The sequence below is a fragment of the Ursus maritimus genome, unplaced genomic scaffold (genome assembly GCF_017311325.1).
Source record: "Ursus maritimus isolate PB19 unplaced genomic scaffold, ASM1731132v1 scaffold_1, whole genome shotgun sequence".
NCBI classification, from domain to species: Eukaryota; Metazoa; Chordata; class Mammalia; order Carnivora; family Ursidae; genus Ursus; species Ursus maritimus.
In genome coordinates, this window is record NW_024423343.1 from 37,405,680 (window position 1) to 37,430,051 (window position 24,372).

General features: G+C 37.1%; 1 protein-coding gene across 1 annotated transcript in view; it reads left to right on the forward strand.

Annotated features, from left to right (window-relative positions):
* The first annotated feature begins 222 nt into the window (after nucleotides 1-222).
* PGAP1 (post-GPI attachment to proteins inositol deacylase 1) overlaps nucleotides 223-24,372 on the forward strand; it is a 76,712-nt gene continuing 52,562 nt past the window's right edge. The window contains exons 1-3 of the mRNA XM_008687298.2: nucleotides 223-4,356; nucleotides 10,678-10,831; nucleotides 17,290-17,465. Coding sequence (XP_008685520.2) covers nucleotides 4,210-4,356; nucleotides 10,678-10,831; nucleotides 17,290-17,465 — 477 coding nt within the window. The 5' untranslated portion in view covers nucleotides 223-4,209. The remainder of the gene's footprint in view (nucleotides 4,357-10,677; nucleotides 10,832-17,289; nucleotides 17,466-24,372) is intronic.

Here is a 24,372-nt window from a genome sequence, read left to right on the forward strand (position 1 = left end):
CAAGAGCTGGATGAGCCACCCAGGCGCCCTAAGATCATTCTTTACCAGCTCTTATTTATCCACTTAAAAATATATTTTGGGGGGCGCCTGGGTGGCACAGCGGTTAAGCATCTGCCTTCGGCTCAGGGCGTGATCCTGGCATTATGGGATCGAGCCCCACATCAGGCTCTTCTGCTATGAGCCTGCTTCTTCCTCTCCCACTCCCCCTGCTTGTGTTCCTTCTCTCGCTGGCTGTCTCTATCTCTGTCGAATAAATAAATAAAATCTTTTAAAAATATATATATATTTTGGTGTCTTTCTAGCCTAAAAAAATTTTAGTGAACATACTACTTAAACTACTTTCATATATATAAGAAAAGGCAGGGAGAATTGCCTGTATTTACAGTCTCCATTTTCTTCTAATTTTTTCTTAAAATACTTTAATCTGCTTTTTCTCCTCACTACTCAAGTGAAATAACGTTCTTGAAGTGGCTTTTCCTTTATGATTTAAAATTTGTACAAGGAATGCTAGGTAAAATTACCCAAAAAACTAATTTAAAAGAAACTTGTCACCCACACCCTTTATCTGCCTTCATTCTAAACACACAGAAATTCTAGATATTTTACTACATTATTGAACCCTATAGAAAGAAATGAAAATCTTTAAATCCTATAGCAAGAGATCTAGAACAGTATGTAGCTCATAGTGATCACTGAATAGGATTAAAAATAATAATTATAAAAAAACAGCATCCCAGACCACATAATTTGTGGGGGTGATTCTAATTATTCATGCTGCTTTCATTATGCAGAAACTGAAAAAAAAAAAAAAAGCCAAGAATTAATGTAAGCGGGCCCAGCCTCAGAAATGTCTCTACAACCTAGGAGAGGCACAGGACACTAAAGTATATAATTCAGGCGAAGGATGAGTTTACAAACCAAAATTACAAAGCAGTTGAGGAAATCTGACGTGAGAGACAGCATATACTAAATATGGGAGAAATAACAATGAGGGATTTTAGATGACACATAAATGGTCTTTAGAATGAGGATGTTTAAAATATGTTTAAAGAGATTTTTTAAATACAAATGAACTCCAGGAAAAGGACCGATTAATTTGAATTAAAAAAATAGAAACTTTAGACATAAGAAACGTAATAATTGAAATAAGACACTTCTCAGTGTATAGGATAAATAAACACTTAAGACCATGAATTGGGCGAACTGGATCACACAGAATAAAGACTGAGAGGCCAGAGAAGTTGGAGAAAACCCAGTGGAAAATAGTGTTAAGACAACAGAGAACAATGTTTTAAGTAAATAACAGAAAGATCAAGTATGGCTGAAAAACGTCATTTGGATTTAGTAATTAGGTCAGTGGTTACCTTTGCAAAAGCAGTTGCCTTGGAATAATGGTGAGGGAGACAAAAATTATGGTGTGTTGAGGCATGGATGCGAGGTGAGGAATTGGAGATAAGTAGGAACTGTGACTGAAATAAGAAGGCAAGAGCTACAGGTGATAGTTGCAGGGAGGATTTTCTTTTTTGAAATTAATGAGATGTAAGCATATTTATATGCTTTGGGGAAGGGAGGATAGACTGGGAAAGACTGACAGAGATTTTAACTTGATAGAACTAATTTCCTGAAGAGAAAGGAGCAGGGGATGGGAACTAAAACACAACTAAAGGGATTTGCTTTTGATATCTTCTAAGGACAGCAAAGTACCATAATAATTCTTGCTTAGTGCCAGGTATTATTCCAAGCATTTTATGTATATTTTATTTTATTTTATTGAAGATTTTATTTATTTATTTATTTGAAAGAGAGCGAGAGAGAGTAGGGGAAGGGACAGAGGGAGAGGGAGAAGCAGATTTCCTGCTGAACAGGAAGCCTGATGCAGGGCTCGATCCCAGCACCCTGGGATCATGACCTGAGCCAAAGGCAGATGCTTAACCAATTGAGCCACCCAGGCGTCCCTGTTCCAAGCGTTTTAGATGTATTAACTGAACCGGATGAAGATAATGAACTTGAGAATGCAGAGTTGAAGGAATGTTCATCTGAAAATCAAAATGATCTTTATGAACATGAAGCTAAAATTATGTACTAATAATTTACTAAAAGAGATGGTGAAAGGAGCTTAAAAAGTAGCGGTTTGAAGAATAGGAGAGGAAGTTGGCCAGAAACATATAAAAGTATTTTTGAACAGTAATTCAAATGATTGTGTCATTTTCTCCAGCAGTGCTCAGATGTACTGGTGTCAGAGCTCAGAGACAGATTATATTGATCCGTGGTTGATAGTCTGTAAACAGACTAGGATGGAAAGACAAGAGTTCAGGACATTGACAGCACTGGCAGAGGGTGGTTAAGTAATGTTCACTGGGGTTAGGTTAGATATGAAAGGAAGTGAAGCCAGGAGGGGGAAAATGATGGATAGGTAAAAAAAAAAAAAAAAAAAGGTAAAAAAGTAGAAATAGGAAGATTACAAACATAAAAAGTCCATTGACTCTGTCCCACTCCTTTCTGAGGTTGCCACAACTCATGAAGGCCACCAGAAGAGTAAGTTCTGTCATCTTCAAGTTCAGGGTTTTCTCCATGCAGCAGTATAGTCTACTGAACAACATCACTGGCATCACCTAGGAGCTTGTTAGAAATGTAGAATCTGAAGCCCCACTCCAGAAATACTGAATCAGAATCTGCTTCTTAAGAGAATCTTAAAGTGATTATCACATTAAATTTAAGAAGCACTGGGATAGAGAGTATAGATTCACCCTTGGTTTATGTGTACTGGTCATGATATGCTAGAAGCAAGGGGCAGACACTGAGTTCGCAGACTCAATGAATTTATTACTTTTTATGTATAACTTAAATCCTTTTCCAAATGATTTGTCATCCTGTACACTAAGTCGTCCCTAATTCCACTCCACACCCCAGGTGCTCTTATATCTGGATATCATGGGATTGCACAAGAAACCATAAGCTTCCTTTCAGTTTTAAAATTCTTTCATATTATCATAGCCAAACCTCCTCTACACAGAAAAAAATACATGAAAATCAGTAAAACTGAAATGAAGTGAAATGAAATTTAGTCAGGGCGGAAATTCTAAGGAAAAATTTGCAATTAGCTACACACAAACACACACCCCATCTGTTCTTGGGTCAGCTTTAAAGTGATACACTTTCTTCTCATAACATTCCAGTGTTTTGAAGTCGCTATTTTCTCCTCTCCTTGTGCTATACCAAACCGAAATTCTTTTAAATGTATTAAGTCACTTGACAGTCTGAGTGGAAGCTCGAGCGAAATTGCGTCCTCACATTAATGTGGAACCAGTTTCCGAAGAGGTAGTCTGGAGAGCAAGACAGGACAGCGTCAATCTGGTCACCGAGATAACTGTTGGAAGCCTTAGTGTTAATGGAAATTTTAATATAGTTTTGTAAAGACTAGCAATGTTTTTTGTTATTCAGGCTTTCATCCTAGACGAAGAACTGAATGTTGTCGACCTCCTAGTGATTTTTTATGTGCCGGTGCTTTTAAGCGCTGATACCTACTGGGCCAACTTCTGCGGTCAAAGAGGGCGGAAAACCCCATTTGTTCCCTCCTCAAACTGGTCCAGAGGGCTGTGGATGTGCTTTATTGCTGCTGGGAGAACCGAAATTGCAGAGGCCTGAGGCGTTTCAAAAATGAACGGGAAGGGTTTTTAAACTGCGCAGGGAGAGATGTTTGCGACGTGACAGCTGATGGCCCCAAGCGCTGACGGCCTCCCTCCCGCGCCGGGTCAGCTCCCCACCAGTAATCGCCTCTCCCTCTCCAGGTTAACCCATCACACGCCCACCCTCCCCCCGCCCTTCCCTCTCCTCGCTTCCAAGGCTCCCGCGCCCTCTTCTTTCCCTCCGCCTGCCTTTCATTGACTTTCCCTCCCCCTTCCTCCTTTTCCTTTTCCTCGCCCCCTCCCTTTTCTCCCCTATGTCTCTCGCGCAGCCCACCTCGCTTTCTCCCCTTCTCTTTTCCCTAAGACTCGCGCTCCCGCTGCAAACACCGCCTCCTCTCTCAACGAGACGCCGGGCGGGAGGCGCAGCAAGCCGACTGCACGCAGGCGCACTGCGCGGCGGGCGCGCGGGTAGGCTGGGCGTCTGCGCAGGCGCGCGCTGCTCTGGCTTCGCTTCTGCGCTGGGCGCTAGGCGTTCTTCGGCTCGTTCAGTCAGGACTTGGGGCCGCGCGCCGACGGCGGCACCATGTTTCTTCAGTCGGTCAGTCTCTGGAACCTGGCGTTTTATGCCCTTATGGTTTTCATGGCGACCCTGGGGCTGTGGGACGTCTTCTTCGGCTTCGAGGAAAACAAGTGCAGTATGAGCTATATGTTTGAGTACCCAGAGTATCAGGTGAGGTTCGGCTGTCTCACCTGGGCGCTCCGGGATTCGGGCCCCTCCCGCCGGGTTTCTCCTGCTTTGGCTCCCGCGCCCCTCTGGTCCCCGTATGCCAACCTTGTCTGTTTTTTTCGCCCTGGAAGACTCTGCAGACAGCCCCCCCTCCTTGCTTCCCTCACTTACCCTTTGTGTCCTCTCAGCATTGGGGTGTCAGGTAGATGATTACCTGAAGCATCCTCCCGGCCCCCCTCGTAGTTGCTCCCCTGACCCTCCGCCCCTTCCCGGTCCCAAATCCCGGGTACAGATTCTTTTGACTGCCCGGGCCCACCCTCACCCTCCATTCTTAGAGACGCAACCTCAGACCCTCTCCCTAAACCCAAACCCCATTTTCCTTGCGTTCCTGCCTTAACAGGTGCCCCTGGAACCTTCTTTGCTTTCCGCGCGCCTAAATTCTCACCACCCGCGCAGTGATTTGTACGTCAGCTTTCGCCTTTCTAGAAGGGGACTGGCTTCTGCAGAGTATGTGTTGGCTGGATCCCAAGACAGCCTTTGCGACTCTAGGATTTTACTCTTGTGTAAAAGGCTAACCTGATAAGTAATTAAATGGAAAACTATTGAGTTTCCTTCCTGTAAAGTTTGCGGAGCCTCCGGTTTTGTAGGTTGTTGGTCCATGCGTGTGCATACATGCCTGTGTTTATTCATGTCGTCTCTTACCAGTTGCATACAAAATCTGTTTCATAGTGTTTTTGTTTTCTCACCGTGTTTGCAATTTGAGAGAGATCCGGCCTTCGTGGCTCGCGCAGTCGCGCGCTGCCCCCACCTCTCAGTTCCATTTTGAGTATTTTCAATCACAATTGCTTTATCAGATCAGCACAGTAGAATCTAGAATTTCATTCATGACCAGCTGTAGTGATAAATTACACAACTGTCCAAAGAAATTTCTCCAGAATGATTCTTTTATTTCTAAACACATCTCCTAGTTATAGAATACATGTTATAATGGTAACTCCCTACCATAAAAAGTATATATACTGTATTACTGATTAAACGCATTTTAAGTATACTTTAAAAACCGTAGCAGATTTTTTTTTTTTAAGGTGAAGAATGCAGGTCGTGATTGTCGCTGTATACAGGTCATTATGGAGGAGCATATTACTTTATCAATGCTATTATTTAGATTCTAAAACTACCTAAGGTACCTAAGGTTTAGATTGCTGAAGAACATCTTTTCCCCGTGGGCAAAATTCTAGTTAAGATTTCATTTGTTTTGAGATCCTTATCTTGGTTCTGCATCAGTGCTTATGAGGGAGTGGAACTTGATATCAAATGCTATTGAAGGAGAAGATTTTAACGTGTTACTGTTGTCTCCCTTTCTAAGCACATATGCTGGTTTATGTTTATCAGAAGCTATGCATAGTTAAGTATATGGGCTTTTAGTTTAGTTTTTTTTTTTTTAACTGAAAACAGAGCCCTTATAATCTTTAATTTTTCTGTGGTTTAATAATTGGGAAACTCTCAATAGGTTCAAGTAGGTCACTTTAGTTTTGTATTGCATGAAGAGTTTGATTAAAACGAAATTATCTGGAACAATACAGAACTAATAGCCATTTACTTTGAGATTGTCCACAGTTATTGAAGCTATTTTAATATCTGCAGTTGTGGGAATTGCTTAGTGTTGAAAACAAAGCATAGGGACTCACAGATCTATTTCTTGCCTCATAAAGTTAACTGGAAGGACAAAATTAGCTAGTGCAAAAGAGCTATTTGGCTTTTTTTTTTTTTTGTCAAGTAGTCTGTACTTATTTTGACTTTGATTCTCTTTTTGAGGTTTTATACTTCCGTTACTGTTAATAATTTGTCAGTACAGTAATAATTACAGTGCCCAGAGTTTCTGATACACATTTTCAGTAGATTTTTATTTTATGATGTAAAAAGATGTGTTAATTCACTACAGAATTTATATTTGATGCTTAGACCTTTTATTCTGCACATCAGGTCGTGTTATTTTAGAAATACAGTTAAAACCTGTCTATAGAAATGAGTCATTTTAAAATATAGTGAGATTTCTGGGTAACTGAGGTAATTAAGAACTAGTGGTTTTTAGTGAATATATATTCTAAATGTATTTTATATTTATTGTTTATTTTTAGTTATATTTTATAGTAAGCTTTCTAATTGTTCACAGATTGATGTCCAGCATTTGAGATGACATAGTCGTTGGGTTTTCTCCTTCTTGACATATTTTTCTTTTTTACTGCTAATTTTCATATTCTTTAGCCGAATTTTAGAGGAAATGAAAGGTAGTTGAAACACATTCAACTTTATTCTCCATTTTAAAAATTAAAAGTGGAACAGGAATTTGAACGTATTTGTAAAAATGAAGTGTTGAATTTAAAATTGAGCAGGGGCACCTTGAGTGGCTCAGTCTGTTAAGCGTCTGCCTCCGCCTCAGGTTGTGATCCCCGGGTCCTGGGATCAGAGCCCCTGCATTGGGCTTCCTGCTCAGCAGGGAGTTCTCTCTCTTTCTTTCTCTCTCAAATAAATAAATCTTAAAAAAATACGAAAAAATTGAGTATTCAATTTCTACGTTTGGTTTTCCAAAATTTGCTTATTCAGAGTTAAGTGAACATCTCACAAACCTACCAGGCAAAATACACATTATCCTTTAAAGCTTCTTGCTTTATTATGATAGCAAGACAGAGCTTTTATTTGGTAGCAACTGTTTTAGGCAAATTGTATAATTGGAGAAGAACTGTGTTGTTTTCTCCCATACAGTAATTTATTTGGCTGTCCTCAGATATGTGACATAACAGTTGTCTGAAAGAAAATGTTGGTATTGGAAAATACGAATCATACTTTTGTTCTTATGTGTGAGGTTTGCTTAGCAAATAATATATTGAATAACTCTGTCAGGTATATTCTAGATACTGGGTATGGGTGAGAGGGAATTAGAGATGAATCAGACCTTGTGCCTTTATGTCTTTATAATTTTTATGCCTTTATAATACAATGGGGGAGACAGGAATGTAATGGACAGTTAAAATATAATGTGCTAAATGATAATTTCACTATAAGACTGCAAATGAGGCTCTTCACAGAAGAGAGCATTCAAGTTCATCTTCACTAGTCAAAGGTTGTAGACAAGTTGTGGCTAATTAGAGGGTATATATATAGTTCATGAAGTGCAGAAACAAGAAAACTGCAGAAATAAAGAATAGCATTTGTGAAGGTGGGAAAGGCACCAGGACACATTGTATAAGCAGTATGGATAGTATATAAACTGCTAATATTGGTTGCCTTCTGGGTAGGGAATTAGATGGCTAAAGGATGAGGGGTAGGAGAGAGCCTTTTCATTGTATATCCTTCGAGTCCTGAATTTTGAAGCATATTAAAAAATTTAAAACATGGCATGTATAAGTTATAAGAACGGTAAGAATAATTAGAGACAGGTTTTAGAGGATCTCTTTCAGGCCTTTATCATCTATAAATGTAATCAGGAAACACAGGAGGTGTATGTTTTAACATGGTGTTTCTTGTTTTATATTTTAACTTATTTTATTTTAGGGGTGGTGTGGGGTAGGGTGGGGTGGAGGGACAAGAGGGAAAGGGAGAGAGAGAATCTTTTTTTTTTAAATATATTTTTTTATTATATTATGTTAGTCACCATACAGTACACCCCTGGTTTTTGATGTAAAGTTCGATGATTCATTAGTTGCGTATAACACCCAGCGCACCATGCAATACGTGCCCTCCTTACTACCCATCACCAGGCTATCCCGTTCCCCCACCCCCCTCCCCTCTGAAGCCCTCAGTTTGTTTCTCAGAGTCCATAGTCGGGAGAGAGAGAATCTTGCTTAAGCAGGGTCCACACCCAGCCTGGAGGCCGACTCAGGGCTCGGGCTCTCCTGACCCTGAGATCCTGCCCAGAGTCAGATGCTTAACTGACTGAGCCACCCAGGTGCCCCACAAGGTATTTCTTGACAGCAGTATGGACTATGGATTGGAGCAGGGAAGAAAGACCAGTCTGAAAGATTCACCTTTCCCTAGGTCTTTTTATTAAGCTGAAGTCCTTAGGGGTGGGATGGCCAAAGGGCTGAAGCTCTTTGTAAGATCTTTAAAACTGTATTCATTTTGATAAAAATATTTTTTCTTCTTTTTTACTAATTATGGAGCTCACATTTTAATTTTCCAGTTTTAAATCACAAGTAGAAGATATATATCATAAAATAAAGACATTAGTTTCTTGAATCAGTATTTTTCTAGCACTTGGGAACTTGTTAGAATTTTTGTCTTTTGAAAGGGCTGTGGGTTAGAGATTAGAAGGACCTGTACTAAGGCAGAATCAAGAGAGGATGAGCAGCAGGGGCAGGACTGGAGATATTATTTAAGTATAAAGGTAATTGATTTTGATTAAAGGTCTATATTGGGGAGAGGTGCTCATTTAAAATAATCTATATAGATAATTTAAAATATATGGGAATCTTGTTGCTATAAAAGTTTTCTTTTTAAATCCCTTGACCCTGTTCTTTTTCTTCATCATCCTTCTCATACACCTATACTTTTTCTATCTTCAATCTGGTCAAAACCCTCCTGTTTCTTCCTGCCACTCCCAACTTGTATTCTGGGATGCAGTTTTGCCATTTGCTAATAGTTTCCTAGTCTTCTGAGTTAATTTTCAACTAGTTCAAAACTTTGTTTAGCTGATGTACTGAAAAGAATGATCTAATACTCATGTACTGTCATATCCAAAGGTGTACTAAATTGGGAGGAATTAAGAGTAATGGTTTACCCGTTCTCGCATGTTTTCTTTTTGCTTAATGTGTACTTAAAATATTGCATAATTTTCATTTTTGATTATATATTGTGCATAGTCAATATTGGGACAAATTTGAGTTGAAGTCCATATATGTGATACATATATATAACAAATCGCGGGATTGATATTTCTGCATTTTGAATATTTGAGGAGATAAAATTGCTAATATATATATATATATTTTTAAAGATTTTATTTATTTATTTGACAGAGACAGCCAGCGAGAGAAGGAACACAAGCAGGGGGAGTGGGAGAGGAAGAAGCAGGCTCCTAGTGGAGAAGCCTGATGTGGGGCTCGATCCCAGAACCCCGGGATCACGCCCTGAGCCGAAGGCAGACGCTTAATGACTGCACCACCCAGGCGCCCCAAAATTGCTAATGTATTAAACAATAAGCTCACAGCCTCTAAAGATGTTTTCAGTTGTTATTAACACAGATTGTTTATGGTAATATTTTTAAAAGAATATTCAGGAATATGCATGAATGATCAGAATTCTGCTTTTTAGAGCAGTGAGGTTTTTCAGTGTTATTACCATTTATAGGCTTTAAAATTCATTCAGTATTTAAAATTTTTATCAAGCCCATGTACAGCGCTGCTAGATCATTAAATCTTTTTATGTCTATGTAAATAAAATCTGTTCAATGTAACTGGCTTCATTTTTAATGATTTTTATAGTTTAAAAAGGAGCAGAAGAAGGCCTTATACCACAACTTTTATAGATGCCTACCTTTTGGGGATGACATTAAGACCTAATTTGTATTTTGTTGAAAAAAAGTGTATATGAATTACTGGCTCATTTGTTATAAAATAATATGAATTGTAGAGTAGTCTGAGGCTTGCTGACAAACCATACACCTGGTCCGTGAAACCAAAACAGATGCTAACTTATTGGAATGTTTACGGCGAGGAGAGTGTACATGTCTTGACCCAAGACATGACTGTAAGGTTGAGATTAACTTGTGAAGCTCATTGAAGGTCAAAGCATATTGAGAGGTCAGAAAGCTGCATTATTAAACAAGCTTACTTTCCTTTGAATGATGTAACAACTGGACTATATAGTTGGGCCTAAGTAAAGGAGAGGCATTACAAAACAGTTTAAAATAGCAAAAAAGAATTGATTTGATAATGGAAAGCCTTTATCATTTCTAAGTATAATTGATACTGATACTATATTAAGTACATTTCCAATTATATTAACAAGTAATTTGCTGACATACATACCCCAGTGTTTTTCTTTTGTCAGTGGCTATTTTGAGTAATTTGTATTCATTAGAATTTGACGTAGTTCCATTTTATGCATTCCTGAAGACTGCGTGGTTCAAAACTCACACAATTCAAGATGAATTCTACATATGAATAAACTAAAAGTAAAACTTATTTTGGGCATTAAGTGCAGTTTTATCATCAGTAATATTTTTATATTGTTTCAAATGTGTGTAATTCAGAATTGGGCACAGTGGACTGAATTGTATTACTACAACTGATTAAAGTGAAATTGCCTTTTTTTTTTTTCCTGCAGAAAATAGAACTTCCAAAGAAACTGGCAAAACGCTATCCTGCATATGAATTATATCTTTATGGAGAAGGCTCCTATGCTGAAGAACACAAAATTCTCCCTTTGACTGGTATCCCAGTTCTCTTTCTTCCTGGGAATGCTGGAAGTTATAAGCAAGGTAAGTCTTGGAAGTAAGTTTTGAAAGCTATAAAATTCAATCAAAGAATTTATCAGATACATACTCTGTTAAATACTGTGCTAGGCATACTAGAAGACACAAATATGTGACATTTTTGTCTGAGAGGAAAAACAATGTGAGTACAAAGAATAATTGAAGACCACTTAGAAAAGAGGAAGACGGAGAAAAAGAACAGGATAGTGTAGGTAGGATAAATGATACAGGGACTCAGGAATCAGCAGAAGAAAGATTTATGTTGGAAATGGAATGTGTAGAAAACATAATCTAGAATACTGATAGAGAAGTAAATTGGCGTATGTTTTGCTAAACAAGAGAGAAGATTGGTTTCCTTCTTTTGGAGCTATTTAAATTAGATCTAGAAATACTGATGGAAACACAAAGGTGAAGGTGGGGAAGCTTTATGTATAGATTCCAAATTGAATGTTGGGCTGGAGATAATAGTTATTTCTGGCATAACAGTCAAGTGATCTGGAAGTAATTTCATTTCAGATGTGCTTTTTGGTTATTAACTGACATATTCTTTTATGAAATAAGAATAGAATTCTTTCAGGGACACCTGCGTGGCTCAGTAGTTAAGCATCTGCCTTGGGCTCAGGTCATGATCCCAGGGTCCTGGGATCGAGTCCCACATCGGGCTCCTTGCTCAGTGGGGAGCCTGTTTCTCCCTCAGCCTGCTGCTCCCCCGCTTGTGCGCACGCACGCTCCCTCTCTCTCGACAAATAAATAAACTTTAAAAAAAAATTATTTCAACATTTAGTGTAATTATTTACATATTATGTATTTATCTAGTGAATATTTGTGTTTTAGGTATTAGGGATCCAAAACAGACCAAGATAGATAAAATCCCTCCCCCTCATTAAACTTATATTCTTGTTGGGAAGACAGTCATCAGATAAATATGTCAGTAATGTTAAAAGTTAGAAAAATAAAACAGAGGGGCGCCTGGGTGGCACAGCGGTTAAGCGTCTGCCTTCGGCTCAGGGTGTGATCCCGGCGTTATGGGATCGAGGCCCACATCAGGCTCCTCCACTATGAGCTTGCTTCTTCCTCTCCCACTCCCCCTGCTGTGTTCCCTCTCTCGCTGGCTGTCTCTATCTCTGTCAAATAAATAAATAAAATCTTTTAAAAAAAAAAAAAGAAAAAGAAAACAGAGGGATAGAGGAGCAATAGGGTCAGGAAGTGACTAATTTAGTTGAAGTGGCCGGGAAAGGCCAGGATAAGGAGGTAACATTTGCGCAGAGGCTTGAATGTAGCAAGAGACTGGGTATGTGACTATTTGAGGAAAGATCCTGAGGCAGGAACATGCTTGGTATATTCAAGGCCATGAAACCTAGAGAAAGTGACAAGAAATAAGGATGGAAATGTAGCCACAAGCTATATCATATAAGCCGTGGAAAAGACTGCATTTTTTTTTTTAAGATTTTATTTATTTATTTGACAGAGATAGACAGCCAACGAGAGAGGGAACACAAGCAGGGGGAGTGGGAGAGGAAGAAGCAGGCTCATAGCGGAAGAGCCTAATGTGGGGCTCGATCCCATAACGCCAGGATCACGCCCTGAGCCGAAGGCAGACGCTTAACCGCTGTGCCACCCAGGCGCCCCAAAAGACTGCATTTTGATCCAAGTGTGATGAGAAACTTTTAGAGGGTTTAAGGTAGGAAATGATATAGTCTAATCTTTTTGTTAATTGTTAATCATTTGAAATATAACATATACAGAGAGATGTATAGAATATAGATATTAATTAAAAATTATTATAAAGCAAATACCCATAGAACCAAAATCTAAGTCAAGAAGTAGAAGATTGCCAGTACTGTGGAAATGCCCTGTGTGCTCCTTCCTGATAAAACTTTCTCCCCTCTTTCTAGATGTAACCACAATCCTAACTTAAAGGTAGTAAATTTCATTGACTTTTATTGTTTAAGTATCTAAATATGAATCTCTAATACAATCTACTTCTGGGGGGTTATTTTTAAACTTTGTAACATAAACATAATCATTCAGTATGTATTCTTTTGTGTCTGCTTCTTCCACTCAATATTTAAAAAATTCATCAAAGTCTGGAACACCTAGGTGACTCAGTTGGTTAAGCATCTGCCTTTAGCTCGGGTCATGATACCAGGGTCCTGGGATTGAGTCCCACATAGGGCTTCCTGCTTAGCGGGGAGTCTGCTTCTCCCTCTGCCCCTCCCCCGCTCGTTCTTTTTCTCTCTCTAATAAATAAAGTCTTCTAAAAAAATTATCCAAATTGTTGTATGCGCTGTGATTCATTTATTTTCTTCACTCTGTATTATCCCATTATGTGACTATACCATAGTTTAAACATTCTGTCTTTGGACCCTCGTGTTGTTTATATTTATTGGCAACTACAAGTAAAGAACATTGTTCTTACCTTGGATCACATAAGCCCATGTTTCTGTAAGATGTATGCCATAACATAATTCCATGTCACAGGTTATATGTATCCTTCTATTTTTACTGGTTGTGCTAACTTATACTCCCAGAAATACTACGTTATACTTCCCTTTGCTCCACATCCTTGACAACATTGGAATTGTCAGGTTTTTAAATTCTATACAGTATGGTAGGTGTGATTTATGTTTAAAAAATGATTACTCTGGCTTTGCTGTGTAGAGAATATGCTGTAAAGGGGCAAGAGTGAAAGAAGGAAAGATAAAATCATTAATTATCAGGGAAATGCAAATCAAAACCATAAGGATAGATGTAATTTCATACCCACTAGGGTAGCTATAATCTAAAAGATAATAGCAAGCGTCATTGAAGATGTGAAGAAATTGAAACCCTCATCCGTTGCTGGTAGGAATATAAAATGTTAGAGCCACTCTGGAAAAACAGTTTGGCAGTTCTACAGAATGTTAAACACAGTTTTATGCTTAGCAATTCCACTATAGGTATCTACCCAAGAGAAAAGAAAATGAACATTCACACGAAAACTTGTTTACAAATGTTCATAGCAACACTATTCAGAATATCTAAAATGTAGAGGGGTGCCTAGGTGGCACAGCGGTTAAGCGTCTGCCTTCGGCTCAGGGCGTGATCCCGGCGTTATGGGATCGAGCCCCACATCAGGCTCTTCCGCTATGAGCCTGCTTCTTCCTCTCCCACTCCCCCTGCTTGTGTTCCCTCTCTCGCTGGCTGTCTCTATCTCTGTCAAATAAATAAATAAAATCTTTAAAAAAAAAAAAAAAAGAATATCTAAAATGTAGAAACAACCCAGTATCAACTAAAGAATGGATAAATAAAATATATCCATATAATGAAATAGTATTCAGCAATAAAAAGGAATGAACCATAAAAGAAGAAAATTACAGGCCAATATCTTGATGAACATAGATGCAGAAATCCTTAGCAAAGTATTATCAAACCAAATCCAACAGTACATGATCAAGTGGGATTTATTCCAGAGATGCAAAGAGGTTCAGCATCCACAAATCAATCAACACAATACAATTGCATTAATACAGTGAAAGATAAAAGTCATATGATCATCTCAATAGATGTAGCAAAAGCATTCAAAAACATTCAGTATTTATGATAAAAATTCAACAAAGTGGGTATAGAGAGGATATACCTCAACATAATAAAGGCCATGTATGACAGTCCTACAGCTAAAATCATGCTGAATGGTGAAAAGCTGGAAGCTTTTCCTCTCATTTCAGGAACAAGACAAGGATGCCCACTCTCACCACTTTTATTCAACATAGTATTGGAAGTCCTAGCCACAGCAATAATGCAAGAAAAATTTTAAAAAGCCATCCAAATTGGAAAGGAAGAAGTAAATAGTCACTATTTGCAGATGACGTATGTAGAAAACCCTTAAGACTCCACAAAAAGCCGTTAGAATTAATAAATGAGTTTAGTAAAATGCAGGATACAAAATCAATATACAGAAATCTGTGGTGTTTCTGTATACTACTAAATAACAAGAAATTAAGAAAACAATCCCATTTACAATTGCATTGAAAAAGAGTAAAATACCTTGGAATGAATTTAACAAAGGGGGAAAGAGCTCTACACTGAAAACTATAAGACATTGATGAAAGAAATTAAAAAAAAAACATAAATGGAAAGATATTCTGTGCTTATGGATTGGAAGCATTAATATTGTTAAAATGTCCATACTGCAAAAAGCAATCTACAGATTCTGTGTAATACCTATCGAAATTCCAATGGTGTACTTCATAGAACTAGAACAAATAATTCTAAAATTTATATGGAACCACAGAAGATCCCAAATAGAGCAATCTTGAGAAAGAACAAGGCTGGAAGTATTACACTCCCTGATTTCAAACTGTGCTACAGAGCTGTAGTAATCAAAACAGTACAGTGTTAAAAAAAAAAAAAAAAAAGAAAAAACCCACACATAGATCAGTGGAAGAGAATTGAGAGCCCAGAAGTAAATCCACACATATATGGTCAATTTATCTCTGATAAAAGAGTCAAGAACATACAGTGGTGAAAGGAGAGTCTCTTCAGTAAATGGTGTTGGGAAAACTGGACAGTCACAAGCAAGAGAATGAAACTAGGCCACTATCTTCCACCATACACAAAAATTAACACAAGATGGATTAAAGACTTGTGTATAAGACCTGAGTCCTTAAAACTGCTGAAAGAAAATATTGGCAGTAAGCTCCATGACCTCAGTCTTAGCAACATCGTTGTGAATCTCGCTCCAAAGTAAGGGAAACAAAACTAAAAATAAATAAATGGGACTACATCAAACTAAAAAGCTTCTGCACAACAAAGGAAACTATTAAAGTGAAAAGGTAGCTTACTCAATGGAAGAAGATACTTGTAAACCATAGATAAAATAGGAGGTTAATATCCAAAATATATTAAGAACCTATATAACTCAACAAAAAACAACCCGATTGAAAAATGGATGTAGGATCTGAATAGACATTGCTCCAAAGAAGACATACAGGTTGCTAACAGGCACATGAAAAGATACTCAATATCACTATTAGGGAAATGCAAATCAAAACTACATATCATCTCATACTTGTCAGAATGGCTACTATCAGACAAGAAATAACAGGAGTGAAATCTTGCCATTTGCAATAAGATGGATGGACCTTGAAGGTATTATGCTAAATGAAATAAATCAGACTGGAAAAGACAAATACCATACCATTTGATTTCACTGAAATGTGGAATTTAAAATATATAAATAAATAAAAAATCAACAAGACAAACTCAGAGATAAAGAAAACAGACTGGTGATTACCAGAAGGCAAGGGGGGTTGGAAGTGAGCAAAATGAGTAAAGGGAGCCAGTTGTATGGTGATGGATGGTAAGTAGATCTGTGGTGATGATCACTTTGTAGTGTATACAGGTGTTGAATATAAAACTGCACGCCTGAAGCTTATATAATAAAAAGGAATTAACTGATAACATGAATTACATGTTACAATGTGGATAAACCTTGAAAACATTTTAAGTGAAAGAAGCCAGTCATAAAAACCCGTATTTATGATCTCATTTATAGAAATGTCCAGAGTAGGCAAATCCGTAGGGACAGAAAGCAAATTAGTATTTATCAGGATTGGGAGGGGAAGAGGAATGAGAAATAACTGCTCATGAGTACAGGGTTTTCTTTTTGGGGTAATTTAAAAATACCTAAAGTTAGATTAGTAGAATTTTGTGAATATTCTAAAAATCATTGAATTGTACTTTTTACATCAGTTGTATGTGAATTGTGTATGTTAAAAAATGAAATGGCAAATAGGTATTTTGTTTGCTAACCCATACACTGCGACTTTTAATGCCAATTAATGCAATCAATTCACAAATTCTGTGGAAGGGTTTACAGAGCAAAACCTAAAACTGGAAGCAGGTAGACCAGTGAAGAAACTATTAGAGTAGTTAAGGCAAGAGATGATGGTGCTTAGATTAGGAAGACAGTGGTGGAAATGGTGAGAAGTGTTGATCGGGGATATATTTAGAAAGTAAAGGATGATAGGATTTACTGATGGATTGGATGTCATGTGTAAGAAAAAGACAAATCAAGCATAAGTATCTAAACCAAGTGAGGAGCATACATTTCTTGTAGGAATTTTCTCATTCTTAAAATCCTCAAGCGGACTTATTCATACAGATGGCTAACATTTCTCCCCCCTTTAGCTATTTTTCCCTAGTCAAGTGGAAGCAGGTAAAGAATGTTTACTTTTTATTTATTTATTTTACCTGTTTACTTTTTATTTAATTTAAATTTAAAAAACATTTAGGGCACAAGACATACAATACAAACAATGGTTTGTTCTTCTAAATTGATACTATTGAAGTATGTCATCCTGAAGTAGGTTGTTTATATTCAGAGTGTGGGATAAAGTTATTTATTAAGAGACTTTGAAGCAAGAATAGTTGCAACTTTTAAAAATTTTGCTTAATGTACACTTTGCACTTTTCCTCTGCAGTTCGTTCTGTTGGTTCTATTGCACTTAGAAAAGCAGAAGACATTGACTTCAAGTACCACTTTGACTTCTTTAGTGTGAATTTCAATGAAGAACTGGTCGCACTGTATGGTGGAAGTCTTCAGAAACAGACCAAGTTTGTACATGAATGCATTAAAACAATTCTCAAACTCTATAAGGTAAGGGATAGGCATGCAAATCAATAGTGATCACCTGTTAGCATTTTTTTAAAGGGATTCAACATATTTTAAATCATTTTATTTGTTTATATGGAAGTTGAAGTGAAGATGGCACAAAGGGTTTGGGGTTTTTTTTTTGTTTGTGTGTTTGGGGGGGAGTCTGTTGTTTTGAATTCAGTGGTTTTTTAAGTTTAAATTGAATTTACAAGAAACCTCTCATGAATTTAGGGGAAATTTTTTTTTAACTTTATAAAATTAGAAGTGCATTGAATTTCTTAAACACCGTTAGTATGGATTTCTGCTTCTAGTTATGAATAACTGGTATTAGGGTAGACTACTTCCATATGTAAGCAACTATAAAACTAGTCAAAATATCTGAAGCACATGTTTTCAGGTATTGGACAACCAAGTAGTAAAGGACCATGATCCCTGAAAGAATGAAAACGTGAGATGAGCTTCATGATTGTTCTGATTTTCTGCCTGAAAGCATTTCCCAGTCCATAGGATAAGTAGGTGGAGGTCAAGCAGAATACATTGATATAACTGAGCTGAAGAAGGCAGAGATCAGAATTTGGGGCTACTGAAGTGGTTAGATTTGTGGGCAGGATATGAGAAAAAGGAGAACTAGGCAGAGATGGAAGCTCTAGAAATTTGCATCTTTCAACTTTGAATGAAGTGCTGCATATACACAGGGCAAGAAGCTACAAGGCAATAGCTCACCAGGGAAGAGGTGATGGGGTGTATCCACCTCAGGTGCAAGGAATAAAGGGCAATAAATATCTTTAGAGAAATTTAAAAGAGTGGCAAAACAGTCTAAAAATCATTCTATGCCAACAATTCTAAGCAGTATCAGGGATAAAATACTACTATACTACCTACTGAGGTGAGCTACTGCCTCCCACAATATGCTGCAGTGAAACTCCTGGCAAGAGAAAGCTATGGGGGTATTATGACCTGAATTGAGATTCTAGAGGTCACATGTGTTGGGAAATAGCAGTTCTGATCAGCTAGAACAGAAAGACCTATCCAAACACATTGGACATTTATTTGAGATCCCAGAAAGGATGCAATTTAGGTATAAGATTACTCTTGCTCTCAAGAGCTCTTCTGGGATCCACCTTCATGTTTAATTATAAGCCTCAAAAATACTGAAGTTATAGATTTAAAGTAAAAGATGCGCATAACAAGAGAACAGATGGAGAATCCCAGCAGAGACATGGGAACTAGTAAAAGAACAAAAAAAAAAATCTAGAACTGAAACAATATATATCAGAAATGAAAGATTCAGGGGGTACATAGGTAGCTCCGTCAGTTAAGCATCCGACTTTTGATTTCTGCTCAGGTCGTGAGCAGGGTTGTGAGAGAGAGCCCCGTGTCGGGATCGGTGCTGGGTGTGGAGCCTGCTTAAGATTCTCTCTCTGCCTTTCCCCCCCAAAATATAAAAAAATTCGGTAGATAGGCTTCAAGCAGATTGAATACTACAGAATAAGAGATCAGTGAATTTGAAGATAGGACAATAGGAACTATTTGATATAAAACATAGGACAGAAGGATGAAAAGGAAAGAGCCTCGATAACCAAGAAGTCTAACATTTATGTAATTGGAACTATGAGAAGAGAAAGAAATTGGGGAGAAAAAAATATTTAACTAATGGCCCCCAATTTTCCAATTTTGATTCAAAATTTTCAACCCACAGATCCAAGAAGGTCAGTGAATGTCAACCAGGATAAACACAAAATCACACTTATGTATATCATAGTCGAGTTGTTGAAAACCAAAGTAAACAGAAAAATCTTAAAGCAGCCAAAGGAAAAAGATCCTTTACCTATATAACAGGGTAAACAATAAAAATTACCACTGCTTTTACATCAGAAATAGTGAAAGCCAAAAACAATAGTACAGCATCTTAAAGGTCTCGGGGATGGGGTTAGGAAGGGTACTCTCAACCTAAAATTACATATCCAGCAAAAATACCCTTCCAAAATGAGGGTGAAATAAAGATATTGTCAGCGTTAGAAAAACTGGCAGTTTGTCATTAGTAGAGGGAAATAGAAGAATACTACCAGGTGAACAGCACAGTAATAATTGCTGCAGGCAAGATTGATCTGTGGATGCTGAAATTAGTTGGTGAAAGTTTGAGGAGGACAGGGATATTTATATGGTCTCAAAGTATCTTTTCTAAAATATTCATTAGCTGTGAAGGAAAGGAGTAACTTTATAGTAGAGAAACTTGGCAGATAACATCTTAAAGAAGATTAACATTACCAGTAATAAGACATATTGACATAAACCTCCTTGACATGATGCACTGAGGATGCAGCATAATTTCTTTGGCATTATTGTGGCATGCTGCAATAATGCCACAGAAATGCCACACACACACACACACACACACACACACACACACCACATCTCTTTATCCATTTATTCAGTCAATGGACATTTGGGCTCTTTCCGTGGTTTGGCTATTGTTGATAAGGCTGCTGTAAACATTGGGGTGCACGTGCCCCTTCAAATCAGTACTTTTGTATCCTTTGGGTAAATACCTAATAGTGCAATTTCTGGGTCGTAGGATAGTTCTATTTTTAACTTTTTCAGGAACCTCCATACTGTTTTCCAGAGTTGCTGCACCAGTTTGCATTCCTACCAACATTGTGTAAGAGGTTTCCCCTTTCTCTGTGTCCTTGCCAACATTCATTGTTTACGGTGTTAATTTTATCCATTCTCACAGGTGTGAGGTGGTAGCTCATTGTGGTTTTGATTTGTATTTCCCTTATGATGAGTGATGTTGAGCATCTTTTTATGTGTCTGTCGGCCATCTGTATGTCTTCTTTGGAAAAATGTCTGTTCATGTCTTCTGCCCACTCTTAACTGGATTATTTTTTTGGGTATTGAGTTTGTTAAGTTCTTTATAGATTTTGAATACTAACCCTTTATCACATATGTCATTTGCATATATCGTCTCTTATTCCATTGGTCGCCTTTTAGTTTTGTTGTTTCCTTTGCTGTGCAGAAGCTTTTTATCTTGATGACATTCAAGTAGTTCATTTTTGTCATTAGTAGAGGGAAATAAAAGAGCATTGGGTATTATATGTAAGTGATGAATCACTAGATTCTACTCCTGAAACCAATATCGTTCTGTATGTTAACTAGAATTTAAATAAAAACTTGAAACAAACAAACAAAAAAACGAAATAGATAACACATCATCAGAATTTGTAAGATTAAAGTAGTGGTTAGAAGAAATACTATAATCTTAAATGCTTACATTAGAAAAGAACAAGACTTAAAAACAATGATCAAACCTTTCTTTTTTTTTTTTTTAAGATTTTATTTATTTGAGAGCATGAGCAGGGGGAGGGGCAGAAGGAGAGGGAGAAGCAGGCTCCCCACTGATCAGGGAGCCCGATGAGGGACTCAGTCCCAGGACCTTGGGATCATGACCTAAGCTGAAGGCGGATGCTTAACCAACCGAACCACTCAAGCGCCCCTGATCCCAATCTTTAAAGATAAGAAGCTTAGAGAAAGAAGAACAAAGTAAACTCAGAGTAGCTGTAGGAAACAATAAAGATGAGAATGGAAATCAAGGAAACAGAAGATAGACAAACAGTAGAGGGGAAAAAAGTGATACCAATGACTGACTCCTCTTAGAGATCTAAAAATTGGTAAACCCATATCTAGATTGATTAAGAAAAAAGGGGGAAATATAAATTAGCAATAATAGGAATGAAAGAAGGGACATCTCTACAGAGCCTACAGATACTAAGAGGCTATTAAAGGATTATTATGAACAACATTATGCCAATAAATGTGACAACTCAGATGAAATTCTCAAATCCCTTGAAACATAAATTACAAAACAGACACAAGAAGAAATGATGTCTACTCCTATATCTGTTTAAAATTAAAGTTTTTTGAGTTTGTAACTAAAAATCTTACTGCCAGGAAAACTCTACACCTAAATGACTTCAGTGGTGAATTCTGTGACACATTTAAGGAAGAAATAATACCCATCTTATACAAACTCAGAAAATAGAGGAAAAGACAATACATATAGTTCATTTTAAGAAACCTGCAAACCGAGATTATCAAAATCAGATGTTGACATTGTTTGAAAAGAAAACAGAGATCTAGTACTCCTCATAAACATAGATGTAAGATTCTCAACAAAAAATTAGACTCTCAAATCCAGCAATATTTTAAAGTATAATATGACCTGATAGAATCTATCCCAAGAATGGAAAGTTGGTTTAATACTCAAGTATCAGTCAATGTAATTCATTATAGGATCATATCAATGGATGAAGGAAACTCATTCGGCTACATTCAGCACCCATTCATGATTTAAGATAAAAACAGCACAAAACTCAGTGTGTTAGCAATAGAAACAAAGGTAAAGAACTATTTCTGTATCTGATAAGATACTTACTGGATAAGATAGATGTGATCATAAAGTGAAATTTCCATGTTATTCACAATAAATGCCTTTAATGTTTTATACCAGGTAGTTTTTTTCTTTCTCCATTTTTCAATTTCTTTCTATTTCTATCATCCCTAGGACAGAGGGTCCTAGTTGGTGCAATAAGGCCAGAAAAAGAAATAAAATTAATAAAGATCAAAAAGGAAGAATTAAAACTGTCTATATTTACAAATGACATAAATATACAGAAACATTTAAAGGAATTTACAGAAAATTATTAGAATTCATGAGTGAATTTAGCCAGATCACAGGGAAAATGGTCAATATTCAAAAATCAGTGAACAAATGGAAAGTGAAATTTTAAAATGTATTTACAATATTATAAAAAATGCAATTCTTATGGATAAATTTAATGAAAGATGTGCAAGATCTGTATACTGAAAAATTCAAAACTTGCTGAGAGAAAGGAATCCAAATAATGGACCAACTTTATGGATTAGAAGACTTAAAATTAAAATGTAAATTCTCACCAAATTGACCAATAGATTTAATGTACTACAAATCAAAATACCAGCACGTGTTTTTGTAAAAGTTGACAAGCTTATGTGGAAATGCAAGGCACCTAAAAAAGCCAAACTATCTTGAAAAAGAACAAAATTGGAGGACCTGCACTGCCTGGTTTGAAGACTTAACTGTGTAGCTATAGTAATCCAGGGAGTGTGATATTCCTATGCATCTTGAAAATGAAATTTAGACACGATTCTTTGCATTAGCCAGCATTTAAGTTATTTCAATAGCAAGTATTTTTTGAGCTTAAGTGTACTAAATATTATAGGAAGAGACAAGCCAAATTAGGTACAGGACCTTTTATGTATCTGATATTTATTGGATAAGATAAATATGATGTGATTACAAAGTGAGATTTATCTCCATCAATGTCATTCACAGTAAATAATCGTGTCTTTAATGTGTTATGCTGGGTAGTTTTTTCCCTTCTGTATTTTTTGTTTTCATATTTTCCCTAATGACTACATATTCAATTTATAATAGAACTAATAAACTTTCTCTTAAATTGAGTCTTTTAGAAAGTAAGAGTCCTGTTATAACTAGGTAGAGTAGGAGTTCAAGACAACTTGAATCTTGTTGAATGGACAGGATTTGAGTATGGGAAAGTGAGAGGACATAGATGGAGAAAAACCTCATTTATTCATCACATGAATCTGCATGAAGTTATAGCAGTGAATAAAACAGAAATCCAAGCCCTCATGGACCTTATGTTCTGGTTGGGAGAGGCAGAGAATAAACAGCATAAATAAATATACTGTTTTATATAGTGACAAATACTAGGAAGAAAAAATAAGAAAAGGGCATAAGGAGCAAAGGGTAGAAGATTACAATTATAAATAAGGATGCCCAGCAAAGACCTCTTTTGAGAAGCAGACAATTTAATATAAATTAAAGGACATGAGGGTATCTAGGAAAAGAATACTCCAAGCAGAGGAAACATATGAAGCAAGCACACGTGTGCTGTATTGGAAAAAAAAAAAACAAGGAGACTAGTATGGCTGAAGCAGACACAATAAGTTAGTAAAGGAAAAGTTGGGGAGGGCAAATTATAGAGCCTTGTAGGCAATTTTAAGAATTTTCCCTTTTATTTGAAATGATACGGAAAGCCACTGCTGAGATTTTTGAGCAAATGGGTGACATGTTCTGATTTAGGTTTTAATGATATTGTTCTTTGGCTGGTTTCGAGAATAAACTGAAGGGACGTGAAAGTGGAATTTAAAGAGACCAGTTAGGCTATTGCAGTAATTCAGGAAAGAAATAATCGTGGTTTAGATCAAGTTGGTAGCATTGGAGGTGTTAAGAAATGATAAGATTGGTATAAATCTTAAAGACAAGAAGATTTGCTGGCAGATCAGATATGGAGAGACAATGTGAAACAAAAAGTTGAGGATGACCCAGAGTTTTTGGCTGAACAACTAGAAAGATTGAAATGCCATTAACTAAGTTGGGGGAAAATGTAGGAGGAACAGATTTGGAGGAGTTTAAGAGTTTTGTTTTAGGGGTGCCTGGCTGGCTCAGTAGGTAGAGCATGCCACTCTAGATCTCAGGGTTATGAATTCAAGCCCCACGTTGGGTGTGGAGTCTACTTAAAAAAAAAAAAAAGTTTTATTTTAGACAGGTTTGATTTGAGATGCACTTTGGACATCCCAGGTGTAGTTGGTATGCAGTTGGAGTTTAAGGTAAGAGTTTAAGAGAAGAGGTCCAGTCTGGAGATGATAACATGAGGGTTGACAGGATATGGATATATTTAAAGCTACGAGACTGGATGTGATCATTATGGAGTCAAGATATGAAAGAAGAGACCGAAGGACTGAGGCTTGAGTCATTCCCATATTAAGAGATGAGGAGAGATGAGAAGGAAACAGCAAGAAACTAAAAAGGAGCAGCCAGTGAGGTAAGAGGAGAACCAGGAGAATTAAG